This window comes from Zootoca vivipara, chromosome 1 (genome assembly GCF_963506605.1).
Source record: "Zootoca vivipara chromosome 1, rZooViv1.1, whole genome shotgun sequence".
In the NCBI taxonomy this organism is placed as follows: domain Eukaryota; kingdom Metazoa; phylum Chordata; class Lepidosauria; order Squamata; family Lacertidae; genus Zootoca; species Zootoca vivipara.
Genome location: NC_083276.1, coordinates 100,191,467 through 100,210,642, shown reverse-complemented (window position 1 = coordinate 100,210,642; position 19,176 = coordinate 100,191,467). Strand labels below are relative to the sequence as shown.

Genomic DNA, 19,176 nt, shown 5'->3' with positions numbered 1-19,176 from the left:
TTCTCGTGATAAAATATTTTTCTTATTTATTGTTCAAAACGCACAATATAGACAATAACTCTAATTTGGGGGCTGCCTTATTCAGTTGTGTTTTATCCCTGGTGCCTGACTGTCTACTGCAGTACCTCAGCACATAGCTTTACTCTGAGATAAGCCCCTTCTGCCTTGCTCTTTCTCCCATGCTTTCTGTAGCTTTGCCTGCAGGATGCAGGTTTTGAACTGAAGAGCGCAGTGGAGTTCTAACTGTGCCTTTCCGGTTTCAGCACAATCAAAGTTTTGTGTTTAGAATTGTCCTTGACATTCTTTCGTCCCACAATGGGGTGGACACAGTGTGCTGGAAGCCATGACATCATTATCACTGACACAGACTTAAATAAATCACCTGCATCTTGGCCTCTTTCTGCTTATTCAAGGATTCTTCATCTCGAGGAAGAAAGTGCTCTTTATTTTTACAAACCTTTATCCCAGGGGTGGCTGGAAAATGCAAACTTTTACAAGTGTTTTCAAAATAAATATACTCTGGGGTTCTTAGGAAGGCGCATTGCTCACATTCAGATGTAGTCTGCAAAACTTAGGTGCTGTGCAAAAAGGTAAATCTGCTCAAACTTTTGTTGCTATCAGCACAAATTGAATAAATGTAAGCTCTCGTACTCTTAGATTTATTTGATACATCTGAACATAGCAAGCTGGGTTTTTGGTCCCTTTGCTGCTGATTTTTTTAATCATTGTTTGTGATGTTTCCTGTATACTTGAGTATTGGTGAAATCAGAAACAAGGTCACATATTTGATCTTTGAAAAAAAAAGTTACACAGTTCTGTTCAGGAAGAGTTTGTGACTTGAAGGGGTGTGAAGTAAGATTTGCTTTCTACAAAAAGCATGCCTAGATAAAAACACATAGAAATTAAGGCCTTATTTTTTTTACTAATACTGTACAGAATTTGGAGATGATCAGCAAAAAAAACAACAAACCCCATTTTGAAAGGCACCTTCGCCCCGAAATACATGATGTACTTTTGTGACCTACACAAAAACAAGAAGAACATTCTCTGTATTTGCCTATTTATTGGGTTTTGGGAAGCAGCTCGATCATAATGTAACTTCTCTGTACTACAGCAGAACATTACAATGAGGAAGGAAATGCAGCCGAAATCTTAGCATCACCACTATTATGCAAAAAAATAAGAAAATGCTGCTAGCGTTTTTCCCCCCTTAGTGACTGGGTAGCTGTGCCCTCAGATGGAAACAAACTTGTGACTCCTTTCTACCAGAAATCACATGAGCTGATCAAGGAAGGGGGAAAAATCCACACAAGCTATATTTATATCCAGCACTAAACCTCTCACAAGTGCTGCACCATTCAGCTTCCTAGTAAGCTGCCACAAGAAATACTGTGTATCACAGCTGACAACTTTTTATCAATGTATATGGATTTTCCTAAAGGTTTTTGGAATCAAGATGTCCTGTAAAAATGTTCTATGGAGGAGACAAAGTGCCAAATCACTGCAAACTAGGTAGTTTGAAGAAATTATTGGCAGTTTTTTCAGGAATATTTTAACTTGGGATGTTTTTATTTTAAGCTACAAAATAATAAAATGTATATTATATAGCTTCATCTCATATTCTGGTTGTAAATCTTTGAAATAAGTCAGCTCAGCTTTAGTTTTGATTAAAATGACACAATTAGATCCTGTTATTCGATCAGCTAATTACTCACAAAATGCAACACATAAATAATACTGTAGGAATGCAAATCTCAGAACGAAGTTTATACTGTACTCCTCGCCTTCTTCCTTGCAACAGTTGTTGCGGAAATTGATTGACGTACCATTTTATATCCATATCAAACTCTTTATGGGGGGACCCCAAACTAGCAATCCCAACAATAAGCATTTTCAGTGCTTCCCCCAGCCCCCAGAAAAATAGGTGCTGGTACTCACCATGAAGTTGCTACAGTAAGTGCCACACTTTTTAACAACTAAAAAAGAGGTGCTGGCACTGAGTACCCCCTGGGAAAAAACACCGAGCATTTTTAAGTACCAGGAATTCAGTCATTATCCCTAGACTGCCTAACAAGATACAGTGGTACCTCGGTTTATGAACACAATTGGTTCCGGAAGTCTGTTCATAAACTGAAGCGTTCATAAACTGAAGTGAACTTTCCCATTGAAAGTAATGGAAAGTGAATTAATCCGTTCCAGACGGTCCGCGGAGTAAGCGTTCATAAACTGAAGCGAACTTTCCCATTGAAAGTAATGGAAAGTGGATTAATCCGTTCCAGATGGGTCCATGGAGTACTTAAACTGAAGCGTTCATAAACTGAAGCATGGGTGTAATTGGTTCCGGAAGTCTGTTCATAAACTGAAGCGTTCATAAACTGAAGCGAACTTTCCCATTGAAAGTAATGGAAAGTGAATTAATCCGTTCCAGATGGGTCCGCGGCATTCATAAACCGAAAATTCATAAACCGAGGTGTTCATAAACCGAGGTTCCACTGTAATGACTGCTTTGGTCCGTTTTTGGATTTACCTATTTACAAGTTCCACTTCTTTGTCATATTACTTGGAAAAAATGTTTTAGACACCATTTATTCCCTGTTCACACACAGCATTCTAGTCCCATATTGTAGTTCTCCTTACCAGCAGACATATGGATGGAGAATTCAGACGTGGAAGATAATTGAGTCAAGACATACCAGGAGAGTTAGTTTTATGCATTCTGTTTTGCAATGATTTGGTGATGGGAATTATTTTAGAATACTGTAATACCATCCTGGAATTTACCTGCCAGCTGGAGACACATTATACACAGCTGACAACGTAACCTGAGGACCTGCTGTGCTATTACTGTGCTTGTATTATAGATATATATTTTGATGCATATATCACCACATCAGAATGATTTCAAGAGGGTCTCTTGTAATGCTAGCGGGAAAGTTGTAGTTACCCTCCCATTATGAAACTCAACACATTCTACATCTTCCCTGAAAGTAGTGGTTGATGATGTAGTAAAATAACCCTTTCTTTCGTCTTGTTCACTGACAAATTGCTGAAGCCATTGCTCCAAGAACCATTTAATATTGTAACTTTTGGTGTCACCTTTTTCATCCTTGGGAATGATTACTTCACATGATCAATGCAACCATCAAGTGCAAAAAAATAATAATTGTAGAATGGGGAAAAGTTCATGAAACCGCCTCAGCTAAAACCCAGGAGTTACCAGTTTACACGTCATATTATTTATTGTGATTCCTGAGAGTGATTGAAGTAGACCAAAAAGCCGAGTTATCCCAAGTTAACAACAGGCAAGAGCAAAATAAGTTCAAAACCATCTTTTGAAAGTGTAGGCTAAAAATATATTTGTTTTTATCCCACCCTTCCAAAGAGCTCAGAGCAATTCACTTGCCTCTTCTTCCTCCCCTCCCCACATGTGACATCTGTGAGGTAGGTTAGTCTGAGAGGCTGACCCAAAGTCATCAAGTGACCTTCATGGCCGAGAGGGAATTTGAACCTAGGTGCCCCCATTTATATTCTAGCCACATTACCACACCAGCTGTACAAATTACCCATTAAGAATTTTATCGTATTTGCTGCCATTTCAGGTAACGTCCCTGTGCCTCCTTTAAATGAATAGTTCAGGTAGGGAAAATAAATGTTGGACCACTGTCCCAGGGATCCGCACATAAGTCCTTCATTGGTGTCTAAAGTCTCAGGTATTCCTTGTTATTTATAGGATTCTAAGTAATTAACTCAGGCCCAGGTCTCTTATAGGAAGCTGCCTTATATACCAAGTCAGACTGTTGACACTGCCTGGCAGCTGCTCTCGAGGGTTTCAGACAAGGCCTTCCCCAGCCTTAACCTGGCGATGCTGGGGATTAAACCTGGGACTTTCGTCATGCAAAACATTTGCTCTGCAACTGAGCTTTGGTTCTTCCTTTGGCATGTGATTGCCTGGAGAAACTGAACTGCGGGAATAACACTTCTTAGGATACCTTTTGTCAAATACTCAGGCCACAAGAAGGGCTGCCGCATCTCTTAACAACCCAGCTAATTCTTGTGTTTGTCCGCACAAATGTATACCCAGTAACAACAGGGGGTGCTCACATGGAGGAAGCCCATATTGTCCAGACTGGTCCTTAGAATTCAGATTACATGATCAAATTCATGAAACTGCCTGAACAAAGCCATTGTGCTGAGATTTACAAGCGGGGTGTTCTGTGCTTTTGTCGAAAGAATCATCCTTATTGCTGCCATTTGCTTGCTGTTTTAGTAAGGCTATTCTGTCCACTGAAAATGTCCATTCCTGTATTACAGAAGAAATGAAGGAAGAGTATGACACCATGGGGCCTGAAGCTGCAATTCAGACCACTGGAAACAATGGAACAGGTAAGGGCAGACCTATACAAACTTCTCTAGTTTCCTATTGCCTTTGATTATTTTTGTTTGTTTTGCAAACTGAAAGAATAAGCTAGGTACACTAGTTCACTTTTCTAGATGGAAGTTTGAGATATTCCTAATTACATGTACATTTCCCTGATTTGAAACAAAATAAAAAAAATCCTTCCAGTAGCACCTTAGAGACCAACTAAACTTGTCATTGGTACGAGCATTTGTGTGCATGCACACTTCTTCAGATACCTGAAGAATACCTGATTGTTTCACTTTGATACAAACCATTGGTGCAGCCTTGATCCCACCACAGTTTCCAGAAACATTTCTGCAGAGATCTATGTGACTAGGATAGTTTCTTTTGTGTTTGATGAAAAGTATATTTTCCTGCCTCTGTCTCTCTCATTTAATGTGACAGCATCCTTGGGAGTTAATAGATTCCAGCACTGTAAAGAGTAGTATTCCCCCCCCCCAATACAGGTGATTATTATGCTGGAGTTTAATGTAGCTGGAACTTTCTTGTGACAGGATCTGTACAAATATCTTTATAATCATAATGGGTGCACTTTTTGTATCAATACCAAACCCACATGCTTTATTGGGTGCATACTTCAGACCACTGAAGCTTTTTTTCACTTTCCTCAACTTGTTCTTCACTCCTCTTCTCGGAAATCTACCGTGTGGAGATGAAAAGAAAGTAACACCGATTCAAAAGATGTATTGTTTCCTACGCCATCTCTTTAATGCTTTGCTGAAACCTCCAGAATAAAATGGGTTTTTCTCCAAACGTGATAGTTTAGTGTGTTCAAGCTGCTTTCCATTTGATTAATGGGACTGCTTTCTATACAGGTAGCCTACAGTTGTAGGACTGTGTCTCGACCATTCCTCCTTCTGAGGGATACCTGTATTTGGCAAAGTTCTGTCCATGGTCCTAGCGTTAAGAACCTGATACAGTTCTGAGCTATAAAGATTTAGCAAACATGCCTGGCCAGTGAGGAAAGACAGAGAACCTTAACTTTGTGAAAATGGAAGCAAGGGAACTTTTTCCAGTGAGACAAAACCATTATTCCATATTCTCCTTACTGTAGTTTCCATCCTAAATAAGCTGTTTTCATGTTCCATTATGAAATTTGATTCTTAGTGCCCACTAGCAATGCTGTTAAGTAGGGTGGCACCCAAATGCTACAAGGATTTTATTACTCACACATGTCTAATGCTGGTACACACCCACATGTTCTTATTAGACATCACAACAAACTGACTTGCCTAATTCTTACAGGGGGAAATAATGGAAAAATAAACCCATGTTGGTGTGTGAGTGCATGTGTTTCTATCTTTTGTATATTAGTCTTATATACTGGCGGGTAATCGGTAAAGTAAAATGAGATCACATTTTCATTAGTTATGTATTACAAAGAGGAACATCAAAACATCTATACTGTACTGAAAAATTATTTTTTTATTCTTCTCGGGATTTAATGGTGTGTAGCAAGGCCAAGGACAGACCCTGTTAACACCATGTACTGGCAACAGTATGATCACATTCCACTCACAACCTTTCAAAGAGATGTCACAAAGCGCTGTAAATTCTCCAACACTGAGCCCCAGAGATTCTTGTCCCGGAGGGCAGCCCCCCCAATAGGCAAATTTGTAAGAACCAAAACACTAAAGCTATGGGGGGCAGGCTGTCTGTCTTTGCTATACAGCACCACAATCTCATATAGCATGATCAACCATTTTCTCCTCCCTACAAACCTCACAACACCCAGAGTCAATCCTCATAGCCCTGCATAATTGTAGAACTTAATGCCTAGTCAAAATTTGGAACAGTACTTGTCTCTGCCACCCTTTCAGTGTCAAAAATAGAAAATCTTTCAGTGATGGACATCTGGAGAATACCTTCCTACCTGTAGGATACCTTCTTACCTGTAGAACCCACCTCCGACTGTCTTTGCCACTCACCTAACAAGGTCCGTTTAACTCAACTTCCGAAAAGGACAGTGGCAACAGAAGATCAGTGTCCCTCTGCGCCCAAACCCCTAAAACATTTTGTTTCGCGGTCATTATTTTCCTTTTTTTAAAAAGCAAAAAACATGTGGTAATGTAGCATTAGTAATACTATATTTTTAAAAGTTTACATTCAGAAGTAAAGTTGGCTATTTGTATTAAGGTTCATGGTAAAGACTTCTTAAGAGTCTCATCTTAAGAGTCTCACACCATGCTTCCGACACTTCCATGTGGTCTCAGCGCCACATTTCAGTGGTTCAGATGCATGGATAATCTCCATGCCTGTACCAGCTGCCATTAGCATCATCCACTGCAAGTGGAAACTGTAATGTTTGGATCCTATCTAACTGCATTCCTAGTAAATTAGGCCACAATGTTTACTGAGACTTTCAGTTTGAGTGCTGGGTACCAACGCACATCCAGCAGAGAGAGCAGATTTCAGTATTTTGTATCTCAGCCTACTGGAAATAAAAAAGATTTCTATCAGATTCCAGTTGTAATTCCATCTCAACAGGTGTTCCACAAGACTATTAATGCTGGCATTGGTACCAGTAAGACAAAGAGTGGCTTCTGCAGTGTGAGAATCTGTCTACTTAAAAACTAGGCTGATACTACAAGAATATTTTGCATGCAACCACAAAATGGTGGTGATGATTCATAATCATGGCCAGTTAGACCAAATTTGAGCAATTAATTTCATGTACTTTCACACAGGTAAAACTGGCACCACTTCAGCCCAGCATGGCTTTGAGACTTTTCATCCTTATAGGTATTTTGAGGAAATGGATGGGTGCATTCCCCGTAGAGAAACAAAATCTGCTTACCCTTACCCAGTAATAGCCGCAGACAAATACGTTTTGCTGAGACTGCATTTTTTAAAGTTAAAAAAAAGGTAGGAAAAGAGTTCTCTGCAAAGAAAAAGAGAAGTAAAAGTTGGCAAGTTGAAAGGACTGATCGCTTTGAGACTCTAATCTGCATGTACCAATGAGGGCCTGCCACTTCCTGCTTAATGAAGGCTGTGGTTTTATTAGCTTTGTTGCCGATTAGGAGCAGCTATCTCCATCTTACAGCAAGAGTTCCCACAAGAAATAACTGGCCTCCTATGCTCTCGAGTGTCTCCTTTAAATATCTCTTTTCCTTAGTGTGGTTTATGCTCATATGATGTTATGCTACCTCAGGCTTTAAGGAGTCCCTGCCCTAGTCCTTAATTAAAACAAGACTTCCTTAGTGAGGTCACTCACTTTACATCTTCCTAAAAAGCTTGACTCACAGATGGGAGTGTGATTTCTGTTTGCAATTTAAATTCACTCTGAATCAATGTGTGAGGCTATAGGCATAGAAATCACGCAGAGGGCATATAAGGGGAAATTCTCTGTCCTTTCAAAAGACATTAGTTGTGGGGATGGTTGGGGGGGGGGAAGCAGGGGATGATCACAAGAATTTGTGCTAGGTTTGGCTGGTTTTCCAACTACAATGTTTTCTGATGAAGTTAGACCTTGCCACAGTTAATAATGACGCAGCTACCTCCAGATTAGAGTATAATGTGCTTTGCACGGGGCTGTCCTTGAAAAGTGTCTGGAAACTTCAGCTGGTGCAAAATGCTCATGCGGAATGGAGCAGAGCAGTCAGAACATATTAATGCCTGTTTTGTGTGATATGCACTAATTACCAGTTTGTTTCTGGGCTTGGCTCAAGGTGCCGCTTTTCATCTTCAAAGGCAGGACCTGGGCATTTTCCTTTTCACATGCTCTGTTCCACATCTGAAGCCTTGCTCCAGATTCCCTGCCTCCATGAGGCATGATAGATACCAGGAGCAGGGCCTTTTCTGCATTGGCACTCATTTTGTGGTGTGCCCTTCTGAGACGTGTTTATTTTATGAATTATTTTCCCTTGTTGACTTTTTTCTTGATTTGCCATGTTATCACTATGATAGTTGGTATATGAATTGTTCAGTTTTGAGGAGTCACATCGCATTATATATTGCATGATGTTTTAATTTGTAAGCCACTTGAATTTCTTTCCTTTTTTTAATGGGAAAATTGTGAGGCATAAAGTTTTAAATAAAATTCATTTGCAGTCACATTTTTTTTTTGTAACGCTGATCAGTTATTTTAATGATGGCCAAATTCTTGTCAGTAACAAAAGAGAAACTTTGAAGTGCCTGATCTGCATTCAGATGGCATTTGATATTTATATTAATCTTTAATACATAATCACACTGTTAACGTTGTTTCAGTTAAGGATCTGTCAGCTCCCCTGTAAATCCCATTGTTTTAAAGGTTTATAACTTAGACATAAACATTTGCCTTAGCTCCTGAATTCCTTTAATGCACACAGGGAAACTGAATAATGCACACATTTTAGAACCTCAGAAACATTTAGTATTAAAGGAGACAATTATAGCCTCTTGTACAAAACTAACATTCAAAACTGTTTGAAGGCCTGTTTGAGAAAGCTGACCATCCGTCTGTAGGATCTAGTATATTTCTACCGGTAGGAGCAAAGGAAGAATTAACTTTAGGTAGTGACCATAATGGTATGTTTGAGATAATACTGACAAAAGCAGCAGCTTTTAATAAGCCTCGTTCCAATTTGTGTTTTAATGCTGTAAAAATTTCTGGAACCATTATTCTAAACAGTTATGTTCGGCTATAAGCTTGTAATGCTTGAGTAATGTTCCTATGGTCTGAACTGGTTTAAATAGTTTTACAATATGGCCATTGGCCCAGAGATTGGCTTCTGACAAGAACACCAACCACAGTATTTTCCTGTTCAATTCGCTGTCTATTGTTTTCAGTCTTGCTGTCATAACTCCCTACTTTCCAGCAGAAACCAATTATAATTTATAGGAACTTTTTTGCCAGGATATTTCTTCCATATCACTGTTAATATCAACACAGTATCCCCTCCTATTTCAACAGTAAAGGGTAAAGGTAAAGGGGCCCCTGACCATCAGGTCCAGTCGCGTCCGACTCTGGGGTTGCGGCGCTCATCTCGCTCTATAGGCCGAGGGAGCCAGCGTTTGTCTGCAGACAGCTTCCAGGTCATGTGGCCAGGATGACAAAGCTGCTTCTAGCGAACCAGAGCATCGCACGGAAACGCCGTTTACCTTCCCGCTGGAGCGGTCCCTATTTATCTACTTGCACTTTGATGTGCTTTCGAACTGCTAGTTGGGCAGGAGCTGGGACCGAACAACAGGAGCTCAGCCCGTTGCAGGGATTCGAACCGCCGACCTTCTGATCAGCAAGCCCTAGATTTAACCAGAATGTTTCTTTCCTTAAGAAAATATGTTTTGAAACATTAGAAGAAAGCACATACTTCAGGAATATATAATGATAGAGAGCCAGCACAACAAAAAAAGCTATTTGACTTGCCCAGGCACACCCGAGTTTATTTCCATTAAATGTATATCAACACTGAAAAAAGACAGTGTTTGGCAATACGAGAACCTGATATTCACAGATTTCAACATGCTGAATGGTCTTCATCATTCACTCTCTATTCCACAGTCACTCTCAGTGTGACTGATGGCTACCTGAATATGGCTGGGATCCAAGAATTAGAGGATCCAGTGAATTAGATGAGACAATGGTAGTTGTGTAGGCATTAAAACACATACAAACAGGCCCAAAGAAAGACAGAAATCCAGTAGATAGAAGAGAGCATGGGAAAAGGCCACTGGAAAGGCATTCTAATGAAAATATAAATGTAGTGTAATTGATTTGGTCCTATATTCCGAAGCACATGGCAAAATGGTAGGTGGTTTCTGCAAAATTCAGAGCAAACTTTATCCTCTCTGTAGGCTTTCTACATCTGGCAAACTGGTCACCATCTTGATGGACAGGGCCAGTTTTGCTTGCATGGAAGTTTGTAGAAAATATGACCGCTACTTCCAGGAGAGTAACAAAAGATTTCAATGCACAGTTTCCTTTATGTTTCTCCTGAGAGGCGTGAGCAGAGCTTTAGGTTCCTGTTCTAGGCTGGCTGGACCCCTGGACAGGAATCTTCCTCTTGCATAGACACACTACAGCTTTGTTTCGCAAGCCCCTTTGAACTATTGAAAGCTGTTTTTAAAACTTCTTTCTGCTTCAAAAGTGCATTGACCTGCATTAGGAGAAGCGGCGGCTGTTCAAGGGTCACAGTGGTGCAGTCAGAGCAGGACTTGGGAACAGACATCAAGAATGAGGCAGAATGTGCAAGAGGGACTCCGAATAGAAGGAGGGCTGCATTACCATAAGGGAAGGGTAATGCCATTAAGTTCAGGGTCTAATGTTACCTAACTCTACCACTGAAAGTCAAAAATGTCCTTGCATGTGCAGAACTAGGTGTGAGGATGTTTGGATTTTGGACAACATATGTCACGGTTAAGAGGTAAATATCTAAGGATCTGTTTTATGTTTTGTTTTGTTATGTTTTTCTCTTAAACTCTTAAATTCTCTTAAACTCACTGCCAAGGGCATATGGTAGTGACCCAAAGTATGAATAGCATCATAAAAGAACTAAGGTATTAGGTACTGGGACACGGGTGGCGCTGTGGTCTAAACCACTGAGCCTCTTGGGCTTGCCGATCAGAAGGTGACGGGGTGAGCTCCCATTGCTTGGTCCCAGCTCCTGACAACCTAGAAGTATGAAAGCATGCTCAAAAAAGTGCAAGTAGATAAATAGGTACCACACCGGCGGGAAGGTAAGCAGCGTTTCCGTGCGTTGCTCTGGTTTTGGTGATCCGTTGCGCCAGAAGCGGCTTAGTCATGCTGGCCACATGACCCAGAAAAACTGTCTGTGGACAAATACCTGCTCCCTCAGCCTGTAAAGCAAGATGAGCGCCGCAACCCCAGAGTCATCTGCGACTGGACTTAACTGTCGGGGTCCTTTACCTTTTTAGCTAGATAACTAGCTGGTCAGGGCATGCCGCTTCCTAATAATATCTCCGTTCCTTCCCACTCCCCCAGTAGTATTCTGAAGCTTGACCTCTAGTTTCACGAGCCATTTCAGAGATCTGGGAGCGCCTGTTTTTAGGGCTATTGCTAAACACCCTTCTTCTGTTGATCCTTATTTTTGCCTATCTGCTTCATTCATCTTTATCATGACCTATTTCTGAGGAAGTAAGTGTGTGTGTGTGTGTGTGTGTGTGTGTTTAGCTTGAGCTCAGCAGGTTGTGCATTGAAGAAAGATGTTGCATATTGACAGGAACTGGAACATTTTTATTAACAACATCTATGAGGCTATTGCCAGAATTGCTTCCTTCTGTAAATGATATTAAGGCATCTCCTGGGATTTAGTAGTTTCAAACTATACGTTTTACTGGACCATTTCCCTCCCTTGCAGAATTAGGTATTTCCTTTAGATTTCGCTACAAAATGATTTTTCCATAACCTATTTTTGTACATAAAATACTGTAAGATTTTACTATGAAGCAAACAGAGGTGTGAGTTGATTTTATGCTAGCACCATTGACTACCTATGGCACCATAATGGATTTTCTCCTTTATCTGTTGCCTTGAGGCAAAGATGCTAAATATTTCAGTAACCCTGTGTGTTGGTTTCCCCCCACAGTCTAAGTTACAATGATGTAAATCTAGTGCTTCTGTCACTCTATAATTATCAATCCAACCCCATTGATTTTAGGGTAGATACTGCTGATTTATGCTGTTGTAAGAGGGAGCAGAATCAACTTGATCTCTATTTTGGTTGCTTTATGAGAGAAAATATTTTAATCATCTTGGTGCTGAGTTTGTAACCTGACCTACTCAAATAAATGTATCAAAGCCTGAATAGTACGTATAGACAGTAAAAAGTGAGTGTCAGTAAAAGTCTTAAACTGTATGTGTGCTGAAGAGGTACTTTTCAATACATACTGTAATTGAAAACACAATTCAAAAGCTGTTTTTAGCTATAATTCTGCCCTGAGTTTACATGCTTAAGTCCCTTTGACATTGGTGGTCTTAAACAAACATACTGAGCAATGGATTGAATGTGAGGTCTCCTATACAGTTGGATTAATACTTTTCTGCAGTATCATGGGCTTTACTGAATTATTCCTGTATCTAATGTTCAGAAAGCAAGGAAGGAAAATGATTAATTTTAGCAAGAGGATGATTTGTGGTTCAGAGGATTCCCCCACCCCACCCCATGGACATTGCACAGGCAATAAAAAAATAACAATTTTTGTGTTTTAATGAGGAAAAAAGGAAAACTTAACTGTTTTAGGGCCTACCTCACATAATTGTGTTCCAGAACTAAATAGTAATGTTTGTAAAATCATTCAAACATTGCATTATTTGAGTAACAATGGTTCCTTTTCGAGGTGGTTGGGGGAGAGGATGTTGCTTCTCCAAGAATGTTATGTATTTCAGAGAAATCACATTGGGCTAGAATACTGATCAGCCCAGAATTCTAGTTTCCTGATCAGAAAGATGTCCTTTAGCCTATATGCAAGCTTGCTTATCATACTCCCCACCCCCTGTTATTCTTATGGTCTTCCTTATCCCAATGCCCTCTAACCAGCACTGGGGAAAAATATATTTCTGTGTCCATGAAATGATGTCAAACAGTAGTCTCAGAGACCAAAGGAAAGAAGGTTTGGCAGATGATCTATAGCAATCTCCTGATATATAATAATGATTTATAACCTACAAACCCAAACCATAGGGTTTGAGGAGATCCAAAAGCAGGCTAACTCCTTAGTCCACCTATCATGAAGTTGAGATAACAATATAAGACTGTGGTCTCAGAGTACCAAAGGACAGAGATTAGAATTGCTCCCACTGGTTGCAGGAATCCTTTTTATAAGATATCATTGAATTACACCAGAATTCCAAAATGCACGAAAGTCTAAAATGTTGCCTTTTCAGATTCTGTGCACAGACAGCATACAATATTGCGCCCCCTCCCTTTTTTATGATGGCTTCTGCCATCTTTCATTAATGAATGGTGTCATCAGTGACTTTGCCAAATGTATTCTCTTACAAAATCACCAGTCAGTGGTTTTATTGGCAGGAGAAATGAGCTAGGTGGAAGTATGGGTAGCCACAGGATTAGGCTCATAATGTACATCATCTTCAATACCACTGTGTAGACAAACATATAAATCCTCCACAAAACTATTTCTCTCCCCCTCCCACCCCTTTTCTATTATAGTTAAGAATGCAAATTGCACGTCGGACTTTGAGGAATATTTTGCTAAGAGGAAAGTGGATGAAGGAGATGGACACTCAGTCAGTATAGCGGAGTACCTACAACGCAGTGATACAGCCATTATTTACCCGGAAGCCCCCGAGGAACTGTCTCGTCTTGGCACTCCAGAGGCCAATGGGCAAGAAGAAAATGGTGAGGATGGAATTCATTTTTAGCCACTCTTCTGACCTCTTGCAGCTGTTGCAATTATAAATGCACTACATGCCTGGGTGTTTACCTTAAAATTGAAGAACAGCTGCAGAAGCATGGAATTTCATGAGCAAAGATGGGACTGTAATTTCAGCATATTGTGATTGCTTTTTTAGTCAGCAAATTGAGACTGTTCTGTAGGTGAAATAAATAGCGGGGACAATTAAGGGTTATGTTTTTAAAGGAGCAGTGTTCTTGCTCTAATTTTAGTTTTGGAATGACTGAATTTTTTTACAGGACAAATTGAGGATTACTAACTGATTCTGTTAAGTCCTTAATAAGTAATTGAAAAAGCATCCGTGAAGATGGAACTAGATGGTGTTGTGTTTGGAGACAACAGACTGGTAATTAAGTGCACAGCATCAATAAATCAGAGCAAAAAAAAAAAGCCAACATTTTACGCCCCGCCCCCCAAGCTATTGTAGTCTCACAATAAGCCAGATGAAAGTTTTGAATTAATTTTGTTATGATTCATACAAGTTTGCCCTGACCATGTAAAAAGTGATTGATGTGGTTTTGCAAGCAAGGTAGATATCACGGATATTCCACTGTAGGCAGATTGCAGTGATTCTTGTCAATCCATCCTGGGCAATAAGCCCATTAACTGCCATTGATTTACTGACCTTTTGGCCTGCTTCTTTCTCTCACGTCTCTTGGGCTACAGACCTGCCACCTGGAACTCCAGATGCTTTTGCCCAACTGCTGACCTGCCCCTACTGTGACCGGGGCTACAAGCGCTTGACGTCACTGAAGGAGCACATCAAGTACCGCCATGAGAAGAACGAAGAGAACTTCCCTTGCCCTCTTTGCAACTACACATTCGCTTACCGCACCCAGCTCGAGCGGCATATGGTGACGCACAAGCCAGGGACAGATCAGGTGGGGGGGCTTGTTTTAAGTGATTTCTTTCTATAATAACCCCTTAGAGAAATGATATTGCTTTGATTGGCAATCATTATTAATTTTTCATGGCATTTTGAAGATGCAGATCTTTTAATGGTAATAGCTTTAATTGAGGCCTAAATGATTTTTTGATGGTCTCTTCTAATATGATTTAATAGTCTTGTGTTCACGATCGAATGAGTGTGTTAATTTCTAATTTAGAAATTTTATTTGCACTTTAACTTGACTTTAGTTTCATTTTTTTATGTTCCTCAAAATGTGAATGAAATTGTGGCATTTTAATTATACATTATTAAACATCTCAGCAATTTTATCTCCATTTTTCACCTAGTTTTGCACTGCATTTCCCTCCACGTAGAATCTCAAAGACATCTCAGGAAACTGCTAATCTTATTTTCTGTCATTCATTCCTTTTTATGGAGCCCTGTATATATTTTTCATGCAGTTCATACGAGCAGGTTCATATTTTTTAGTTAATCTTGTTGCGTGTATCTGCGTGCTTTATGGCTGTTCTAATAACATGCTATCACTTTAGGAATACACTATTCCTGAAATCTACACATCCCAGCAGCAAATCTCCTGTAAATCAAAATGATTCCTTGATGCATTAGATAGAATCAAACTGAATGTGTCTTTTGAATTCCTGCTTAAAATTCCTATAATGACGTTTTGCAATGGAAATCCAAATGGCAGATCTTAAACTACATTCCATCCCATTACTATGAGAATTATACCAATAGTTTTTATTCTAATGAATGAGAAGTCATACTGATTTAGATTTATCATGACAGGCATTTTTTCAATAAAAGACGTGCTTAATTAAACAAACATGTATCATGCTCACCTTCTAATCAAGCAGTTTGGTAATTAGTTCACTCTCTCTCACTTGATCTCTGTAATCGATAAAATACAATTCTGACAGGATTTATCAAAACATTTCATTTTAAAGAGCAAAGCAAGTTGTTAATCTGTAACTTTCCCCCCTTCCTGACAAAATGGGAGACAAGAGTGGCTTTTCCTCTCCTTCCCTATTGCTTTTGACTATCAAAACACTACTGGGAGGGGAAGGGGGGGGCGTGTGGCTGGATATTTATCCAGAATAACTGCCTTAAATTTCACATGCAAGAGTGTGATTGTGTTGGCGCATTACGAATGGTAGCTTTGGTGTTGAAAAGTCCCCTCATTTGCTCATGGCATTTACAATTAGTAAATTAAAATGATTGTATCATATTAACAGTGGCACAACTAAAGTTTATAGTAGTCCTCTGAGGGCTGTGGGGGGAGACAAAGCAGCTGTTGCTGTTTGTTTATGCAACTCAGCAACATATGAGCAGTGGTCCCTCAATGGCGCTCGGCGGGCTGGGCTCTGCTTGATCTTTGAAGGTTGCTGCTGTTTGAACAACCCTCCCTGTGTCCCATGTAACACCATCTGTCTCACTAGGAATGTGGGAAGATTCAGCACACCCTAGCAGTTGTCATACCGTTTCTGTGCTGTCTTTTCTGCAATAGGCTTTTGTGTCATTGCTGCTTGGGAGAAAAGGGGGAGTGGGGGGGGGAAGGCTGACCTCCTACCTTGAACATCCAGACTAGATGACTGCAGCTTTTCTCTCTTTTTTTCCTTTTCCTTTTTAAAATCAGAATTCAAAGTCACAGCACTTTTCTCACTTGTTCAGAAAGGTCAGCTGTGTTTGATCCTATCTTTATGCTGCTTTTTAACTCGTCCTTTCTGCCAACTTTTTCTTCTTGGTTTTGCCCCTGCTCCTTAGCATTGCTCTGAAGGAGGGAAAAAGAAAAGAAAAATAACCAGTTTAATTCTCTGATCAGGACTTCCCCCCACCCCCCAAGCAGTGACCGCCTCCTGCATTTGATAAAACAAAGCTTGCTTATCACCACAATGCTAAAGGGTTCAGAGGCAACGCAAATATAGATATAGATATATTTAAAAATGCTGCAAGTTGCGAATTGACAATATGATCAGCTAAGAATATTAAAAGCCTCAATTTCTTTCAAAAATTAACAAATCCTTTCCTTGCAGCACTGCATGCCTTAATATAGTGTGCTGCTGGTGAAAGACTTAAGAAATAATTCCAAAGCAAATGCTCGAATTCAGATTTCCTTCAGGTTTACTGCCAACATTTTGATTTTTATGGCAGCACTGATGAGGCAAATAAATGTGCATGCAGATCTTTTAGGCTGACAGATAAATACAAAACTGCTTTAATTAATTTTTTTCTTAAAAGGAAACCTTTCTCTCTCTCTTTCTACACACACATGCACACTATACACACATATAGATATTGATATATTTGCATATAAAATTCATGCTGGTAATACACAAACAAACAAACACACACAGACAAATTCATACCTCTACACAGATATCTATTTGCATAAAATTCATGCTGGTGTCTTTACTCTCCCAGCACCAAATGCTGACCCAAGGAGCAGGCAATCGTAAGTTCAAGTGCACAGAGTGTGGCAAGGCCTTCAAATACAAGCACCATCTGAAGGAACACCTGCGAATCCACAGTGGTGAGTAGCTGAGGTGCCAAGGTTCTCATTTGCATTTTGTTTAATTAGCTGAGGTTTTTTTAAAAGGGGGGGGAAGCTTACCGGTAGTATCTTCACCATTTTGTTTAGAGCTGCCAAGATACTTTGTAAATGATTTCTGACTCATCCTCATTTTTCATGCTATTCAGAAACAAATAAGAAACCAGCACCACAAGTTTCCACAGAAGATTTTCCAAATAGCAGAATGTATTACCTGATTGATTAATTAAATTCTAAATTGCTTCCTGGAGCTATTTCTACTCAGAGGAATTCTAGGAATTCTTAGCCATTTGGCTCTTAAATTTTCTTATTTGTGATACACTTGCTTCAAAACAAAAACAAGGAACCTTAAAGATGAACAAGACCAATGCCCACAATCCAGCAGCAATAAACAGATTAAGCTCGCTTACTTGGAATGGCTGCCGCATTCATATTATTTTATCACACTTGCATCTCATCCTTCCTCCAAGGAGTTCACAGCAACTGCTTAGCCTCCCAAGCACCCTGCATGATAAGTTGAGCTGAGAGATAGTGACATGGCATCACACTCGGTGAGCTTCATAGCTTCTTCATACACGGTACTTTTAAGTACCTGTAAAACATTCTGCAATATCCAGTGTCAGGTGAGCAGAATTAAGTTTGTGCAAAAGGACTTCCTCTAACTCCCCGCCTCCCCAGTTGTGTGAGTGGACATCTATACCAACACAACAAGCAACAAACATTCAGGTATCTTTGCCAGAGATCTCAGATTGGCTGCAGCTTCCCAATAAAGATGCACTTAATGGCCAACATGAGATTGTTGCCACGTAATGTGTGAAGTGGCCTTTCTGACCTAGAAGTTGTGTTGTCCACATCCAAGCTGAACACACTAGCCACTTTATATATCCATTTACAATATTTATACCCTGCCTTTCTGGCCTGCATTAGCTGTCACATCAATTAAAAATATAATTTTGTGTCCATAATTCAATCCCCTTCGTTGAAATACATAGGCTCTACTGAGTGCATTAAGTCATTCAGTTACACGACAGCGAGAAAATAGGGCGACACTTATATTTGGAACTTGTCAATATTTGAATAACAATATTTAGAGTTCTCCTCCAACTAAAAGTCTTCACCCTTTGATGCAGACATTGTGAGTAAAGCTGTTAATGCTGGTCAAGTATTCAAAGACTTTGATTTATTCAAATAAATTCAAAAGGCAAATCAGAAACAGTCTAAATAAGTTTCTGTAATTATACACTCTTCATATTTTTTTTTAAAAAAGTATACTCTGCTTATATATAATAATTCTAATGTTTAAGCTATCTAATCTGCAGGCATGTAAAATCTTGCAGTGAACTTTGTTTTTTTGTTTAGTAGATCAGCATTTGCAAACCTTGGGTACAATCTCAAAGTTAAGCACTTTTAAACTCCATTGATTTAAGCTGAAGGGATTTAAGCTTATGTTTAATGCTCCAACTGAAGTTTAATATGTTTAATGCTCAACTCAGCTGTAATAGCAAACCACAGTTTCCCACTATGATAACTAGCTGCGGTGAACTTTGGGCTTATGTGCATCACCTCTTCTCTCCTCCTCTTTCACATTCACTCACTAAATCTGTTCTGTGGGTTCCCCCAGCCCCCCTGGAGCAAATTTGGGGGTGGCAGGGGGCACATGTGGAAGAAGGAGAGGGGGAAGTCTTGTTCCATTTGAGAAGTTAATTAGATTAATGCAGGCCCAGGAATGGGGGGGGGGAGAGAGATTTAAGCATGAGACAGAGAGTGGAAACACTGCATTTATATTTTGTGTAGCCGATCCAGATCATGACTCAAGGGTTATCCATCACAGGAGAGGGGAGAGTTCACATCCTTCAAATACTATTGGCTACTGAACTCAAGTAGACCCATTCCAAAGTAGCAAGAAAAGGTGAAAAGACAGCAATGGGCTTGCACACACCCCCTCCT

At 39.9% G+C, this 19,176-nt stretch overlaps 1 protein-coding gene across 5 annotated transcripts in view; it reads left to right on the top strand.

Moving 5' to 3' along the window:
* ZEB2 (zinc finger E-box binding homeobox 2) overlaps positions 1-19,176 on the top strand; it is a 168,117-nt gene that overhangs the window by 125,285 nt on the left and 23,656 nt on the right. For all 5 annotated transcript variants that reach the window (XM_035131064.2, XM_035131055.2, XM_035131075.2 and 2 more), the window contains exons 4-7: positions 4,312-4,383; positions 13,531-13,719; positions 14,441-14,655; positions 17,103-17,211. In XM_035131064.2, the coding sequence (XP_034986955.2) occupies positions 4,312-4,383; positions 13,531-13,719; positions 14,441-14,655; positions 17,103-17,211 (585 nt within the window). The remainder of the gene's footprint in view (positions 1-4,311; positions 4,384-13,530; positions 13,720-14,440; positions 14,656-17,102; positions 17,212-19,176) is intronic.